The following is a 13196-nucleotide window of genomic DNA, read 5'->3' as shown; positions in this document are numbered from 1 at the left end:
GATCCAAATGATCACTATCCCGATAACTGACTCAAGCCATAATTTGTAACATTTATGAGTTTAATTTTGTTATAACCGTCTCATTAACTTACACGATATCTTTAAAAGTTAATTATTCATATTTTGTTTTCTTATCAGTCTATGGACTATAAAATGACAAATACCCTTTTTGATTATCAGTTTACTCCGGACTGTCAGTCGGGTCGTACGGAAAACCCGCGCTTTTGCCGCGAAAATGTTGCGGCAAATAATTATTTTTAACGCATTGTGCGTATTTTTTGCGGCCAGTTTTAATCTGGTCAATCCTGGTCCTGCCTTTCCACCGACGAAAGGAGAAGTATGGCCTAAACCGCAACAACAAATAAAAGAAATTACTTATTTTAGACTATCACCTTCAGTTTTTAAGTTTTCGGTAAGTTAAAATATAATTAATTAAAGTATATTATATATTTAATTACGCTTCATCTTTTTTCGTAATTAGATAGATACAAACGTCCTATTAACTAAATAAATAAATACGTAAAGGGTACCTACTGATCGGTTTGCATTGTTGAAAGTATTGATTTTTTGTCATGCTTTGCTTTGGTTCATTGGACTTTTCATATCTATGATCATGGTGGTTTTAATTATCAGTTTGATGATATCAAAACTATTAACCCTCGACACCGATATATTCTGAGATGAATATTGTCATAAGTTTCAATTAGGTAGTTGATAAAACAATTTCATAAAATAAAACATAATAAGTGGGTTGTAATAGTAAACTATAGGTAACTACGAGACCTATTTACCTACGCCCATTCATTGTAGTAAGTATTGAGGTAGGCACTAGATCCATTGTTCAATGCTGTTACAATTAAAATCGTTATTATTTTTATCGCGTAATTTACTTTCAACCTATGTTTGTTCATTACTTTGAGCATATCAGCTTCCTGATTTATATACTTGATTCCTGATTTATATGATTTCAATTACCCCCCATTGTTCCTTACGTCATGTTATTTAAAATACGGCAATCGACTGTACAAATTAAAAGATAACTACACTGTTGCACACAACAGTAGGTAGTTGCAGTTGCTTCTGGGAAATTGCAATATGTAGGCACCTATTTCCTTTAAAGATTCCGATACCAAAGAGGTACCTAGGCACTTAGCAATAAAAAGTCGAAGCCCGAAATAGAGATACCGTAGGCTATTGGTATATTATACATGGTCGTAAATGGCTAGGACGATTTTGCAATTTTTAAATTTTTTCCCGCCCTTGCCTGCTACCTGTCTGCCCACTAATAACTTGATTCGTATGAGAAACTCTTCTCATGCAGAAAAGTAATGAGCGTTAATCAACACGCTTATTCGAGGCAGAATAGCGATTTCAGACTTTAAAACTCTGGATTCCTCAATTATTATTTTTTTCACCTCAATTATTGGTGGTCAAGATGCACTCAGAAAGTATCTAAACATAGGTATAACTTGGGCAAGTTATATTTGCGGGTTCTTAGTATATTTCAGAAAAAGAACACACACACTCGTACCTTAAGGTCAACTTAACCATTATATTGAAGTGATGTCCGGGATACTGCTCAATAAAAAAATTGAACACTAACTTTGTCAATTCACGTAAATAAACGGGGTATTTTAGCTACTCACGTAGTTATCCTAAAAGTATGTACCTAGGCAGCAAAGGTCTCAACATAATATAAACACTTGGGTACAATATGCTTACCATAAATATCCCTAATATACCCATCTAGTATTTTTGTTACAACTTACCTACCTACACAATATCAATAAACAAGGAAACTTTTTCGTAACACCACATCTGCGACTATGAAAACAAGCTGATGTAAGCATGTTTTACCTTCGGCAGGAAAAAGGAATGACATGCGACATATTACAAAATGCCATACAGCGGTACACTGCCGTATTAAGGTCGACCCACCACATAGCCTGGAGGCACTCCAAGAAAATTTGGAAGTATGTGCAGGTCGAGCCTCGACCCATTGACCAGGACCCTGCCTTCAAAGGAAATTTGCAGGAACTGCAAATAGATCTGAAGAGACAGTGCGAGGCGTACCCACATTTAGATATGGATGAGAAATGTAAGCTAAATATTACTGCGTACCTACGCGCTTTAAGTTGACGAATTAGTTGCCGATCCTGAACAAAATTGTGTAAAATTTTTCAACTGCTATTAATTTTCCGGTTAAACATGTTACTGCTTTATATGACTGCATGCAATTTTTAACATCAATATGAATTGTAGTACATTGTTACGGATAGCGCTATTTCTAGGTATATTTTTGGGATTAAAGGCTCGTATTTTCCTGAACATTGTTTTTCCGACTTGCGCTCAACCGCAACGCGTGAGCATATAATGTTGATATGCCTCGATACACGTCTGTATATTGAAGCATTTCAACGCCAATCTATGAAATAGTTTTGCCCCCGATCTTATATTTAAACACGAAAAGGTTATTTTAGTTAGGGTTTAATATGTAGCTACCTTAAATTTTTCAGATTAGGTACTTATTAGCTTACTAGTGTCAGTTTTAGACCATCTTACTTCAATGACACTCGTCATTCTCCCTTCGTTAAAAGGATGTCTGGTACAATCCGGATATCATGTTTTCAGATAGTCTCAATGTATCTACGGTGTCAACACTGACCAGTGACTCGATATGGGGCATCCTCAGAGGAATGGAGACTTTCGCACAACTATTTTACATGTCTAACGGATATAAAGTAAGAATTCATCATAAATTCAATCATGTAAATAAGTTAGCGCTCAATTGCAATTGCAAATGCGCTTTTTCATAATCCGGTCCGATGACTCTAATCGCTCGTTTCAGGAAGTTCTGATAAATTCAACGCAGATCGTCGACTTCCCTAGATATACCTACCGAGGCCTCCTGATCGACACATCGAGGCATTACATTAGCGTAGCAAATATCCTGAAAACCTTGGACGCCATGGAAATGAACAAGATGAATGTCTTGCACTGGCATATAGTGGACGACCAGAGTTTCCCTTATCAGAGCGAGAAATTCCCGCAGTTAAGGTTAGTAGGTATTGATAAAGAAATATGTTGTGAAGGTATGGTAGGAATTATAGAGACATTCTTTTCGAACTTTTATGACTCGAAGCGGCTCGCATATCGGCTGACCGCAAATAACTGGCCATAAGTTCTATGACATTCTTATCAGAGAAACGAGCAGCTACGAATTTAAAAATGATCTTATAATAAACTCGATCATTCCTTATCTATAGTAAACAGTAAAACTCTTACATACCACAATACCTACCCATTTCAAGTAGAACAATAATATTTGCAGTGAGCAAGGCGCTTACGACCCTTCGATGATATACACCAAGACGAATATCAACCAGATCGTCACTTACGCCAGGGACAGGGGCATTCGAGTTCTTCCCGAATTTGATGTACCAGGTAACTTTAACATCTATTAGCTATAACAACAAAATCCAAATAATTTATTCAAAGTTTGCTGAAAACAATACTTTTCGAATGTCCGGATTACTTGAGACAGCCCCAAAAACGCCCACCCTTCACCATTTCCTATGTGTTATTACTGGGGAGAAGAAATGGCGCAACAAACTCCCCAGCAACATACAAACACTCTACAAGCTTAGCTTTAACATCTAATAGATAGATTCAATATAACAAAAATCGCAATTGTCTCTAGTCTCTTCCATGACAACTACTTAGGTATGGCAAAATGATACCGTTGGGTTTGATAAAAAAAAAAACATTCCCGCAACATGTAGGTAGTCCGTTATTAAAAGCCCAGTAGCTACGTACATTCAATTAGCCTAATTGCATAGGATAAGTTCTTTTTCCCTATGTGTACATATTGCACTGGGAAGGCCTTCCTATATTTTAAACCCTGTTTGTATTTACTTGGGTATATAAGAATAATTAAAGCGGTTACTCAGCGCTGTTAATTTCGCAGGACATTGTTCTATTCGCGTAAAATAAAATTAATAAACCGCTTATAATTGCTCTCTTTAGATAACCGATAATATACTCTCAACTGACCTTTAGATAAACAATACGTTGACCGATACGAGAAAAGTATGATGCGATGGCTTTGCCTTGATTTTATCGCGCGATTTATGTCAAGTTGTATCTAAACACTTAACATTGGAGAATGCACTTACATACTTATATTTTATTAACGGTGTGCAAGCCATTGATAACAAAATATTTGCACATATTGACAGCCTGGCAGAAATATTTATTTTCTATACTGAAATGTTTACTTTGAAAACTCCACCTGCAGTTGAGTAATAATTTGCACAAAGAAATACCTGTACCTACATTATGTTTTTCCCCTTAATCACTTAAAGAGATTATTATAGTCTCTATAGTCATCAGAATCATCATCGATGATCTACCTACTCTTCAGCACATATAAAATCTAGAACAATCTTTCACCAGGACACACAAGATCTTGGGGAGTTGCTTACCCAGCTATCTTGACGAAATGCTATCAATATGGCGAGATGGTTGGCTTAGGGCCTATGGATCCCACCAACAATGTTACCTACAAACTCATCGGGGATCTATTCAAAGAGGTTCAGGAACGATTCCCGGACAAATACTTTCATCTGGGGGGTGATGAAGTGGCTCTGGAGTGCTGGTGAGATACTCTTGCTTACCCCCTTTTTTTCACGCTTAACGAATGAATTGGTTACTCAAACAAAAGAAGTCCACGTGTAATTTTTTTTAATCTTTGCTTATTACTATGGGATTCAACTAAATTGTGTCGAATAGGAATTTGAATTAGTCATGGACAGCAAAGCTACGCTTATATATACCTACGCTTTGAAACGGAAAATGTTCCCAGTTCCTCTAAAATACGTATTTTTCTATATTTCTAGGTCATCAAATCCGGATCTAATGAAATTCATGAATGACCACAATATGACTTCGGCCAGCGAATTACACGCTTACTTCATGACCAACGTCCTTCCATTACTGGGCCAGAAGTCCAAGCCCATTGTTTGGCAAGTAAGTGCTATTCAAACAAAATTATCATCCAAGTGTACCGGAATTTCTGAAGGGGTCTTTTAACTTTCTGTCTCCAATATTTTCCAGGAAGTTTTCGATGAAGGTGTAAAACTGCCCAGCGATGCCATCGTACAAGTTTGGAAAACTGTTGGCCCTGAAGACATGGTCCGAGTAAGTATTTACTGAATTTAAGGTTCCCTTACCGCGTTAGTTAAGTGTAGGTAGACAGGAAGGTAGGTATAACTTACATTTCGCAAGTGCTACAAATAAGATCCAAATGCAAGATTTACTTATACAAATATTTGTCTCTACAAAGGTACATCCCAATTGTAACGTTCAATTCACTCACAAAACCCCTCGAAAGTGTATGAATTCTAGGTATCATTAGCTGGCTTTAACTTAAGGATTGCCAATAATAGATACTGTCTATAGGGTGCATTAGGTAGGCCGAAGTCAGGTTAACTACTATTGATTGCCCAGATCCTGGCAGAAGGGCACAAAGTCATATACTCCTCATCTTGGTACTTGGACCACATCGATAGCGGTGAAGACTGGAGCAAGTTCTATATAGTTGATCCTCGACGGATGATCATCACCGCAACTAAGAGCATAAAACTTAGCGATATTGTGGGGGGCGAAGCTTGTATGTGGGGCGAAGTTGTTGATGATAATAATTTTATATCCAGGTAAGTTATAAATTTTTTTGTTCTGTTTCTACGAGAAGAGAAATATTCGACTTGAACACAGCCATAATGAAACTAAGATCGAAAGGTTTTTCAAATTCTTATTTGCCTTCTGCTGTTTTTTTTAAACTCATGCATACACCGTTAGCTACAAAGCATGCCTATTGAAGCTATCGTCATTATTACCAAACAAAATTATTAGAAGCATGCGCTAACCTTTTGCTTAGGAGATCCAACTCCACATTAAGAGGGATTGAGATCATCTTTAAAAAAATATTGTCGATTTAAGGGTATGGCCTCGTGCCAGCTCCGCAGCGGAGGTTCTGTGGTCGGCCGTGGACCCTCGCTACAACATGAGAAGGGCCTTCGAGATCACGTGTCGCATGGAGGAGCACGCTTGCCGCATGGACCGGCGCGGCGTCCTCGCGTCGCCGCCGAGCGGCCCGGGCTACTGCGTCGGACTACTATAACATTTTGTACATTCGAATTTACACTAGTTTAACATTTATTTACTTTTGTAAGATTAATTATATGTTTAGAATTAAATTGTACTGTGATTGTTGCAGTTTGTTTTATTTCAATCCCTGCGACCTATCCTGGGGCTCGATTCTCCTAAGTTAATAATGTCAAAATCGAATAGAAATTGAATCGCAATAGCAGTTTTAGCCATATCGGGCATTCTGCTACTAATATAAGATCAATCGTATTCCAACGACATTCAATTGGTTTGCGATTGGTCTGCTATTTTGGTCTATAGCATAGCATAGACCGTATAGACTCTATACGGTAGTTTGCTCTACAATCATATTGCAATCGTAAATCATTTGCAGACAAAGAAATTGATTCATTGTTGAATGACAGAAAAAGATTAAAATGTTTATATCAAAGTAAAAATAGGGGAATGCCACATTATACGCTTCAATCGTAATTGAGTCGGGATTGGATCTCAGTCGAATGTGAATCGTATGTCGCTTAAGTAAAATTAGGAGAATCGTCCCCCTTGTTCGGCCCTTTTCGGTTTATTCTTCTTCACATTGCTAACGAAATTTATTCTGTCGCTAATATTCTTAGTCATTTTTGGGATTCTTCTAAACACTTTCGATCGTTTTACTAGTTGATTGACAAAATCTTGCTAGAGTGCGTTACTTCGCATAGTGAACTTCCTTTCTTATACATTAACATTTCGGCACACTTTAGCTAACAATTTAGAAAATTTGTTATACTTTACATTACTTACCCTGTCCACTAATGCATTTTTAATAAGAATTCCGATTTCACAGATCCTCGAAGCCAATCACAAAGTCATCTACTCGTCATCATGGTATCTGGACTACTTGGCTACGGGTGGAGACTGGGACAAATTCTACACGGTTGATCCTCGACAGATGATCCCAAGACATTACAAAGAGTTGGATCTCAACAACATTCTGGGAGGCGAGGCTTGCATGTGGGGCGAATCCGTCGACGATAGAAATTTGATTAGCAGGTAAAATCTATAGAATTCACTATTGTATTTTAAAAGTATCTTCTCATTGATTGACGATTTGATTGAACATTTACGAGTTATTATGGCATCAAGGCATGATAATTGATAACTTGTCTTTCGGAGGCCATTATCTCTGTCTCTGAAATTCTCATCAAGTTACCGAGTCTAAAAGTTTTCTAAGTTAAAATTCGAAGGCTTTGAAGCAATTATTTATATTTTTCACTTCAGGGTATGGCCTCGTGCAAGCGCGGTGGCCGAAAAACTGTGGAGCGCCGAACAACCTCGTTTCTACTACTACAGGCACGTCGCCAACGAAGTGAGCTGCCGGCTAGAGGAGCATGCTTGTCGCATGAACCGCCGCGGCGTTCACGCACAACCGCCCAACGGACCCGGATTTTGCGTCGCTTAAACATTTGTTAGTTAACATAGTTACCTACTGCAATTCGTGATTAGGCATAGTTACTTTCTTAAGATTTATAAACAATTAAAAGTTTTTCTTTATTAAACGGTGTTTTATTTGAGCACTTTATCGGCATGGCATAACTGATTTATTATTATAATAGTTAATTATTCGAAACTAGCCGTTTTCCCGCGGTTTCACCCGCGTCCCGTGGGAGCTACTGCCCGCACCAGGATAAAATATAGCTTATGTTACTCGCAGATAATATAGCTTTCTAATGGTGAAAGAATATTTAAAATCGGTCCAGTAGTTTTTGAGTTTATCCATTACAACCAAACAAAAAAAAATTCCTATTTATAATATTAGTATAGATGTGCAAAAGGTGTGAAAACTGTAGGTACTATAGTAATACAGTTGCAGAACGGAGTAGATATATAACAACATATTTAAGCCATTTTTTACCCGGGTGTGACCCACACCTACCACATCGTGTGGGCAGCAACTCAAACTGGACGCGGGTTAAAAAGCGAGAAAATAATCAGTATAAGCGTATTTAATAAAGAGACAATTTGTGTGTTGGGTTTGCAGATTGGTTAGTGGTTTTACTTGAGTATTTTAAAAAATCTAAACAAAAATAACGAAATATGGATAATGCACCTATTAAAAAAACACTTCATTTGTCTATGGATAGTAAACGTCAATGTCAAATATTGTCAATGGAACAGAATCAAGAAAACGTCAAAACAAACTTTCAAAAATAAACGTTGACTGACTAGTTTACAAAGATTTGGAATTAGCTGGAGAATATCGTGAAAAAATATATTGAAAAGCCAGATAAAATGTCCATGATGGAAGAAGAGTTTATTGTTGCACCGTGGGTAGGCCCTACAAGTTGTAAAAACCGTTTATCTGTGGTTGTTACATCAACTTGCGGAGATATCATTGAAAGAATAGCAGAAGCTTTAACAGAAGTTCATAAAAAAGGTAAATTTCAATGGAAACTTAGTGTATTACGTTCGTTTCAACTGGAAGATGTTGTTAGGCAGTTTGATTTAACTGGCAAAATTGGTATGGACTTCGTTATAGTGGCCATCGACACAAGTAGAATATTTTGTTTAGACTGGGCGAAAGGAGTTTTATCTCAAGTTCATTCGGACTTGAAAGTGCGTCGTGTTGTGCTCGTGAACGCTGGTGGTCTTCCTGTAAACGCTATGGCAATAAGTGCGAGTGACTTGATGAACTTCCAAAGTGAGATGAATTTAGACATTATAACTGCTAATGTGTTTGATGCGGACAATGCCACATTTCTGGCACGAAGATTACTCAAGTATATTGAAGTATCTGTTGGTGTTAAGACAGGAATTCCTAATCTGAATGTGTAAATGTAAGTGCCTACAATGTTTCATCTCATCATAACTCTAGAAAACTATAATAAAGTTGTAATGACACCTGCGAGTAGATGGCATCGCTGGGTATCTACATCACAGAACTCATCTGTTCATAGTCCAAGGACTGATTGCTGATAAAACACAGAAGAAAAAGTAGCAATTATCTATTACTAATCTGATAAAGAGGAAACATGTTTTGTTTGTTGTACCCTAAAGGCTCTGAAACTACTGAACCAATGTTTTTTTTTAATATTGGGAAGCTAGAATTTTATCTGAGTACAAACCATAAGCAACATTTTGCCCAGGTATGGGATGGAACAGATAGAATATCTATGAAACTTTTTATTTTCAAAATGTAAATGACTTTGCTGCTGGTTTCACTCGCTCCCTGTGGGAACTTCTGCTACTCTGTGACTCAGGGATAATTTAGTTTCCCAAGAAGTTAACTCCAGGAAATGGGATTAACACTTTTGATGCCCAGCACCCGGGATTCGAGTTGAACCATAGTTCATTCCTTATGCCCGCAACCCGAATACCGAGTCGTCGCTATGTGTAGCTATAGATGCATGTGCTCATGCCCAGGACCCGAATAGCGAGTCCATAGCTAAGTAAGCTGTAAGGGTTGTCAAAAGTAAATAAATGAAATCAATTGAAAAAACATTGCTTTAGTTTATAACGGATTAGAAAACGTAAATTGGTATTATTCATCCAGTTATTGCTTCATTCCAGTATTGTATTAATTTGGTACATGCGTACTTAGGTAAGATCTTGTTTGATGTTAGTAATAGATACCGAATGAGCTTAAATTATTTTGTAAATACGTACCTACTTTTAGCAGCAAAGAAGGGTTAAGTTTTTACCTGAGTAAGACCTTTAATCGTTTGCCGAAAACTTTTTTTAAAGTTAAAACAAAAGTGCATCTATCGCCTTTTGTGCAATAACGAGATTTATGGTTCTTTATCTCTGGCCCGTAAAATGACAAACAAAGCCCGTCGGCATCTTTTTTGAGATTACGAGTATTTAAACTAAAAACTAGATACTTATTTTCTTTGTTATCCTATGCAGGTGTTAAAACAAAGCACGTCGGCGTTGTATTGATTAAAAAAAAAGCTTACAGAAACATGTAGATAAATCATATTAAGTAAATCTGTTCTAACATAATGTACGTTAAAATTAAAAAAATAGTCTCTTTAACAACATAATAAATTAAAGAACAAGCCGGGATTTATTTTCTTTATTCTGATCAAAAATGCACAATAATTATATTCTAGTAAATTATTTTGGGTAGCCCTACGCTCGGTGGGCGGGGCTTAAGTGAACCCGGACGCCGGGTTTTCGGGCATAAGGGTCCCGTTCCGATACAATGAGGGTTTTCTAAAATGGCGTCCACGAGGTGGCAGCACCGAGTCGTCAGGTCCAGGTAACTGTCAAAGTGCTTATCTTTACTATGAATAGTGAACGATTTTAGTGTTTTTTTTTTATTTTATAATTAAAGCACTGCATTATTGTTTTACTATTGCGGTTGAGTAAATAAAAAAAACTAAATCATATTGTGTTAACAAATTTTTCAACAAGCTTTTCCTTAGTACCAGTGAGTTTTGCACCCTCTCTCTTAGCTCAATTTTTAGTTCGGAAACCTTATTCTGACCGTAGTCCATAATAAAATCAATAACACTTCCAATATAACAGAATTTCAATAAACAATAAGTTCGGCACCTACAATTCCATACTAGTGTGCGTTCGCGCAGCGGAATGTTGTTGAATTTAAAGATTTTAATTATGCAGATAATTAGTGTAAGACGTTCTATAATTGTGTATGGTAAATAAAAATTTGTGTATGCAGCCATTGTGGAGAAATTCACCAAAAACAGATTCCGCTGGGCGAACGTTGGCGAACGTTGTCCTGGCGGAACTTTTTTTAATCCATAGACTTTAGAAGAAAAGAGATGTGTCCGAAAATTAGTGTGTATTTGTTTATAATTAATTATGTATGAATGAAATCAGTGCATGCATAAACGTCGGAGAAATTCAAGTTTCCGCTACGCGAACGTTTGGCCATTAGCTAGTTTTCATATAAAGCGCTTACATAGAGAGCTGTAGATTTTTACATACGTTGTTTTGAATTTGTTTATATTTGTTTAAAAACAGATTTAGAAAAGTCGTAGGGTTTAAAAGATAAAAATATAAACGTAAAATACACTTATTAGGTCTTAGTTCTTAAAGTATGCAGTTTGGGGTCTAGATTTTCACGTTTACACAAACCTTGTAAGTGTCTCCAACATGTTGCCAAGTATCAATGATGTTCCGTTAGTAATTAAAAAGTTATAGGATATTTTACCATGAACAGATCACTGTTTACAAAGCAGTCGAATATCACGACGTTCTAAAGGAATTGCATGGTAAAATGTATGCCAATAATTAGTTTAATCATTCAACTATTCACTTGCAAAATTTCATGTCATTAAATTCAGTAATTAAAGAAAGACAATTAAAATATCGAAACCCTACATAATCCGACCAAGTTCGGATTGCTACAAAAAAGCGGCCGTGCCATATGTCTAAGCAACGTTCTTAACTTGGTAGGTTAGTATTTATTAATATGGTACAGTTGCGTACACAAGCGTTAGAAAAAAATAAAACAATTGTATTTCTTGATTGAAAAATATTTTTTAATAATAATGCCACTATCTACGATAAAAATAAATCTTCAATTAACAAGTACTTTTCTATTTAAATATCCGTGTACAAAAATATTTTTATTATTATTACTTACATAAATTACTTGACTACGTGATTAAAAATAACGTTAATAAACATTATGTATTTTAACTAAAATGTCGTAGATAGTGGCATTATTATTAAAAAAATATTTTTCATTCAAGAAATGCAATTGTTTTATTTTTTCCTAACGCTTGTTTACGCAACTGTACCATTTTAATAAATATACTAACCTTCCAAGTTAAGAACGTTGCTTAGACATATGGCACGGCCGCTTTTTTGTAGCAATCCGAACTTGGTCGGATTATGTAGGGTTTCGATGCTGCGTCAGTATTATAATTGTCTTTCTTTAATTACTGAATTTAATGAAATGAAATTTTGCAAGTGAATAGTTGAACGATTAAACTAATTATTGGCATACATTTTACCATGCAATTCCTTTAGAACGTCGTGATATTCGACTGCTTTGTAAACAGTGATCTGTTCATGGTAAAATATCCTATAACTTTTTAATTACTAACGGAACATCATTGATACTTGGCAACATGTTGGAGACACTTACAAGGTTTGTGTAAACGTGAAAATCTAGACCCCAAACTGCATACTTTAAGAACTAAGACCTAATAAGTGTATTTTACGTTTATATTTTTATCTTTTAAACCCTACGACTTTTTCTAAATATGTTTTTTAAACAAATATAAACAAATTCAAAACAACGTATGTAAAAATCTACAGCTCTCTATGTAAGCGCTTTATATGAAAACTAGCTAATGGCCAAACGTTCGCGTAGCGGAAACTTGAATTTCTCCGAAGTTTATGCATGCACTGATTTCATTCAAACATAATCAATTATACACAAATACACACTAATTTTCGGACACATCTCTTTTCTTCTAAAGTCTATGGATTAAAAAAAGTTCCGCCAGGACAACGTTCGCCAACGTTCGCCCAGCGGAATCTGTTTTTGGTGAATTTCTCCACAATGGCTGCATACACAAATTTTTATTTACCATACACAATTATAGGACGTCTTACACTAATTATCTGCATAATTAAAATCTTTAAATTCAACAACATTCCGCTGCGCGAACGCACACTCCATACTATTTGACAGCTGTTTGGACCAGACGCATACGTGGCGCCACCCGGTGGCAGAAAAAAGGGAAAAACCCCTCATTGCGCTGTTGGACTCGAATACCGGGTTGTTATGTAATTATGCAAAATATTTTTGGGCATGTGGATAGGAATTGCATAGGTGAGCTGGGCAGCGAAAGTGTTAAGTAAATATAAAATAATATTGTTTTAACAAAATGTTTGAGTCTCAGAAGTGAACCAAATTCAGTTGTTTCGATTTATGCTATACAAAATGATAATTGAGAAGTAGATTATCAAGTATTTTAAGCTGTTTTGTGTTCTAGTTGTATTGTATTTAAATGTATTAATTGTAAGCCAGTTTAAATATTTGACTTTAGTGGATGAAGGATAAGTAAATA

The 13196-nt window shown here is 36.1% G+C and overlaps 3 protein-coding genes across 4 annotated transcripts in view; 2 read left to right on the top strand and 1 right to left on the bottom strand.

Annotated features, from left to right (window-relative positions):
- The window catches only part of LOC110384575 (persulfide dioxygenase ETHE1, mitochondrial), a 334248-nt gene that overhangs the window by 110377 nt on the left and 210675 nt on the right, over positions 1-13196 (bottom strand). The window lies entirely within an intron of this gene.
- LOC110384543 (beta-hexosaminidase subunit beta) lies at positions 156-7703 on the top strand. 2 transcript variants are annotated; one of them, XM_021345857.3, is made up of 10 exons: positions 156-412; positions 1867-2098; positions 2632-2741; positions 2849-3057; positions 3332-3444; positions 4456-4657; positions 4899-5028; positions 5116-5199; positions 5509-5714; positions 6001-6273. In XM_021345857.3, the coding sequence occupies exons 1-10, from the start codon at positions 236-238 to the stop codon at positions 6179-6181; spliced, it is 1644 nt and encodes a 547-aa protein (XP_021201532.2). In that variant the 5' UTR covers positions 156-235; the 3' UTR covers positions 6182-6273. The 2 variants fall into 2 exon arrangements, with proteins under 2 accessions (XP_021201532.2, XP_021201530.3); XM_021345855.3 differs by lacking the exons at positions 5509-5714; positions 6001-6273 and adding exons at positions 6992-7197; positions 7426-7703 and having other exon boundaries at positions 157-412.
- Positions 8329-13190, top strand: LOC110384589 (uncharacterized). Its single transcript, XM_021345940.3, has one exon. The coding sequence runs from the start codon at positions 8437-8439 to the stop codon at positions 8977-8979; it is 543 nt and encodes a 180-aa protein (XP_021201615.3). The 5' UTR covers positions 8329-8436; the 3' UTR covers positions 8980-13190.

Source organism: Helicoverpa armigera, chromosome 16 (genome assembly GCF_030705265.1).
Source record: "Helicoverpa armigera isolate CAAS_96S chromosome 16, ASM3070526v1, whole genome shotgun sequence".
In the NCBI taxonomy this organism is placed as follows: Eukaryota; Metazoa; Arthropoda; class Insecta; order Lepidoptera; family Noctuidae; genus Helicoverpa; species Helicoverpa armigera.
Note: the sequence above shows the minus strand (reverse complement) of the source record. Positions and strands in the feature narration are given on the sequence as shown.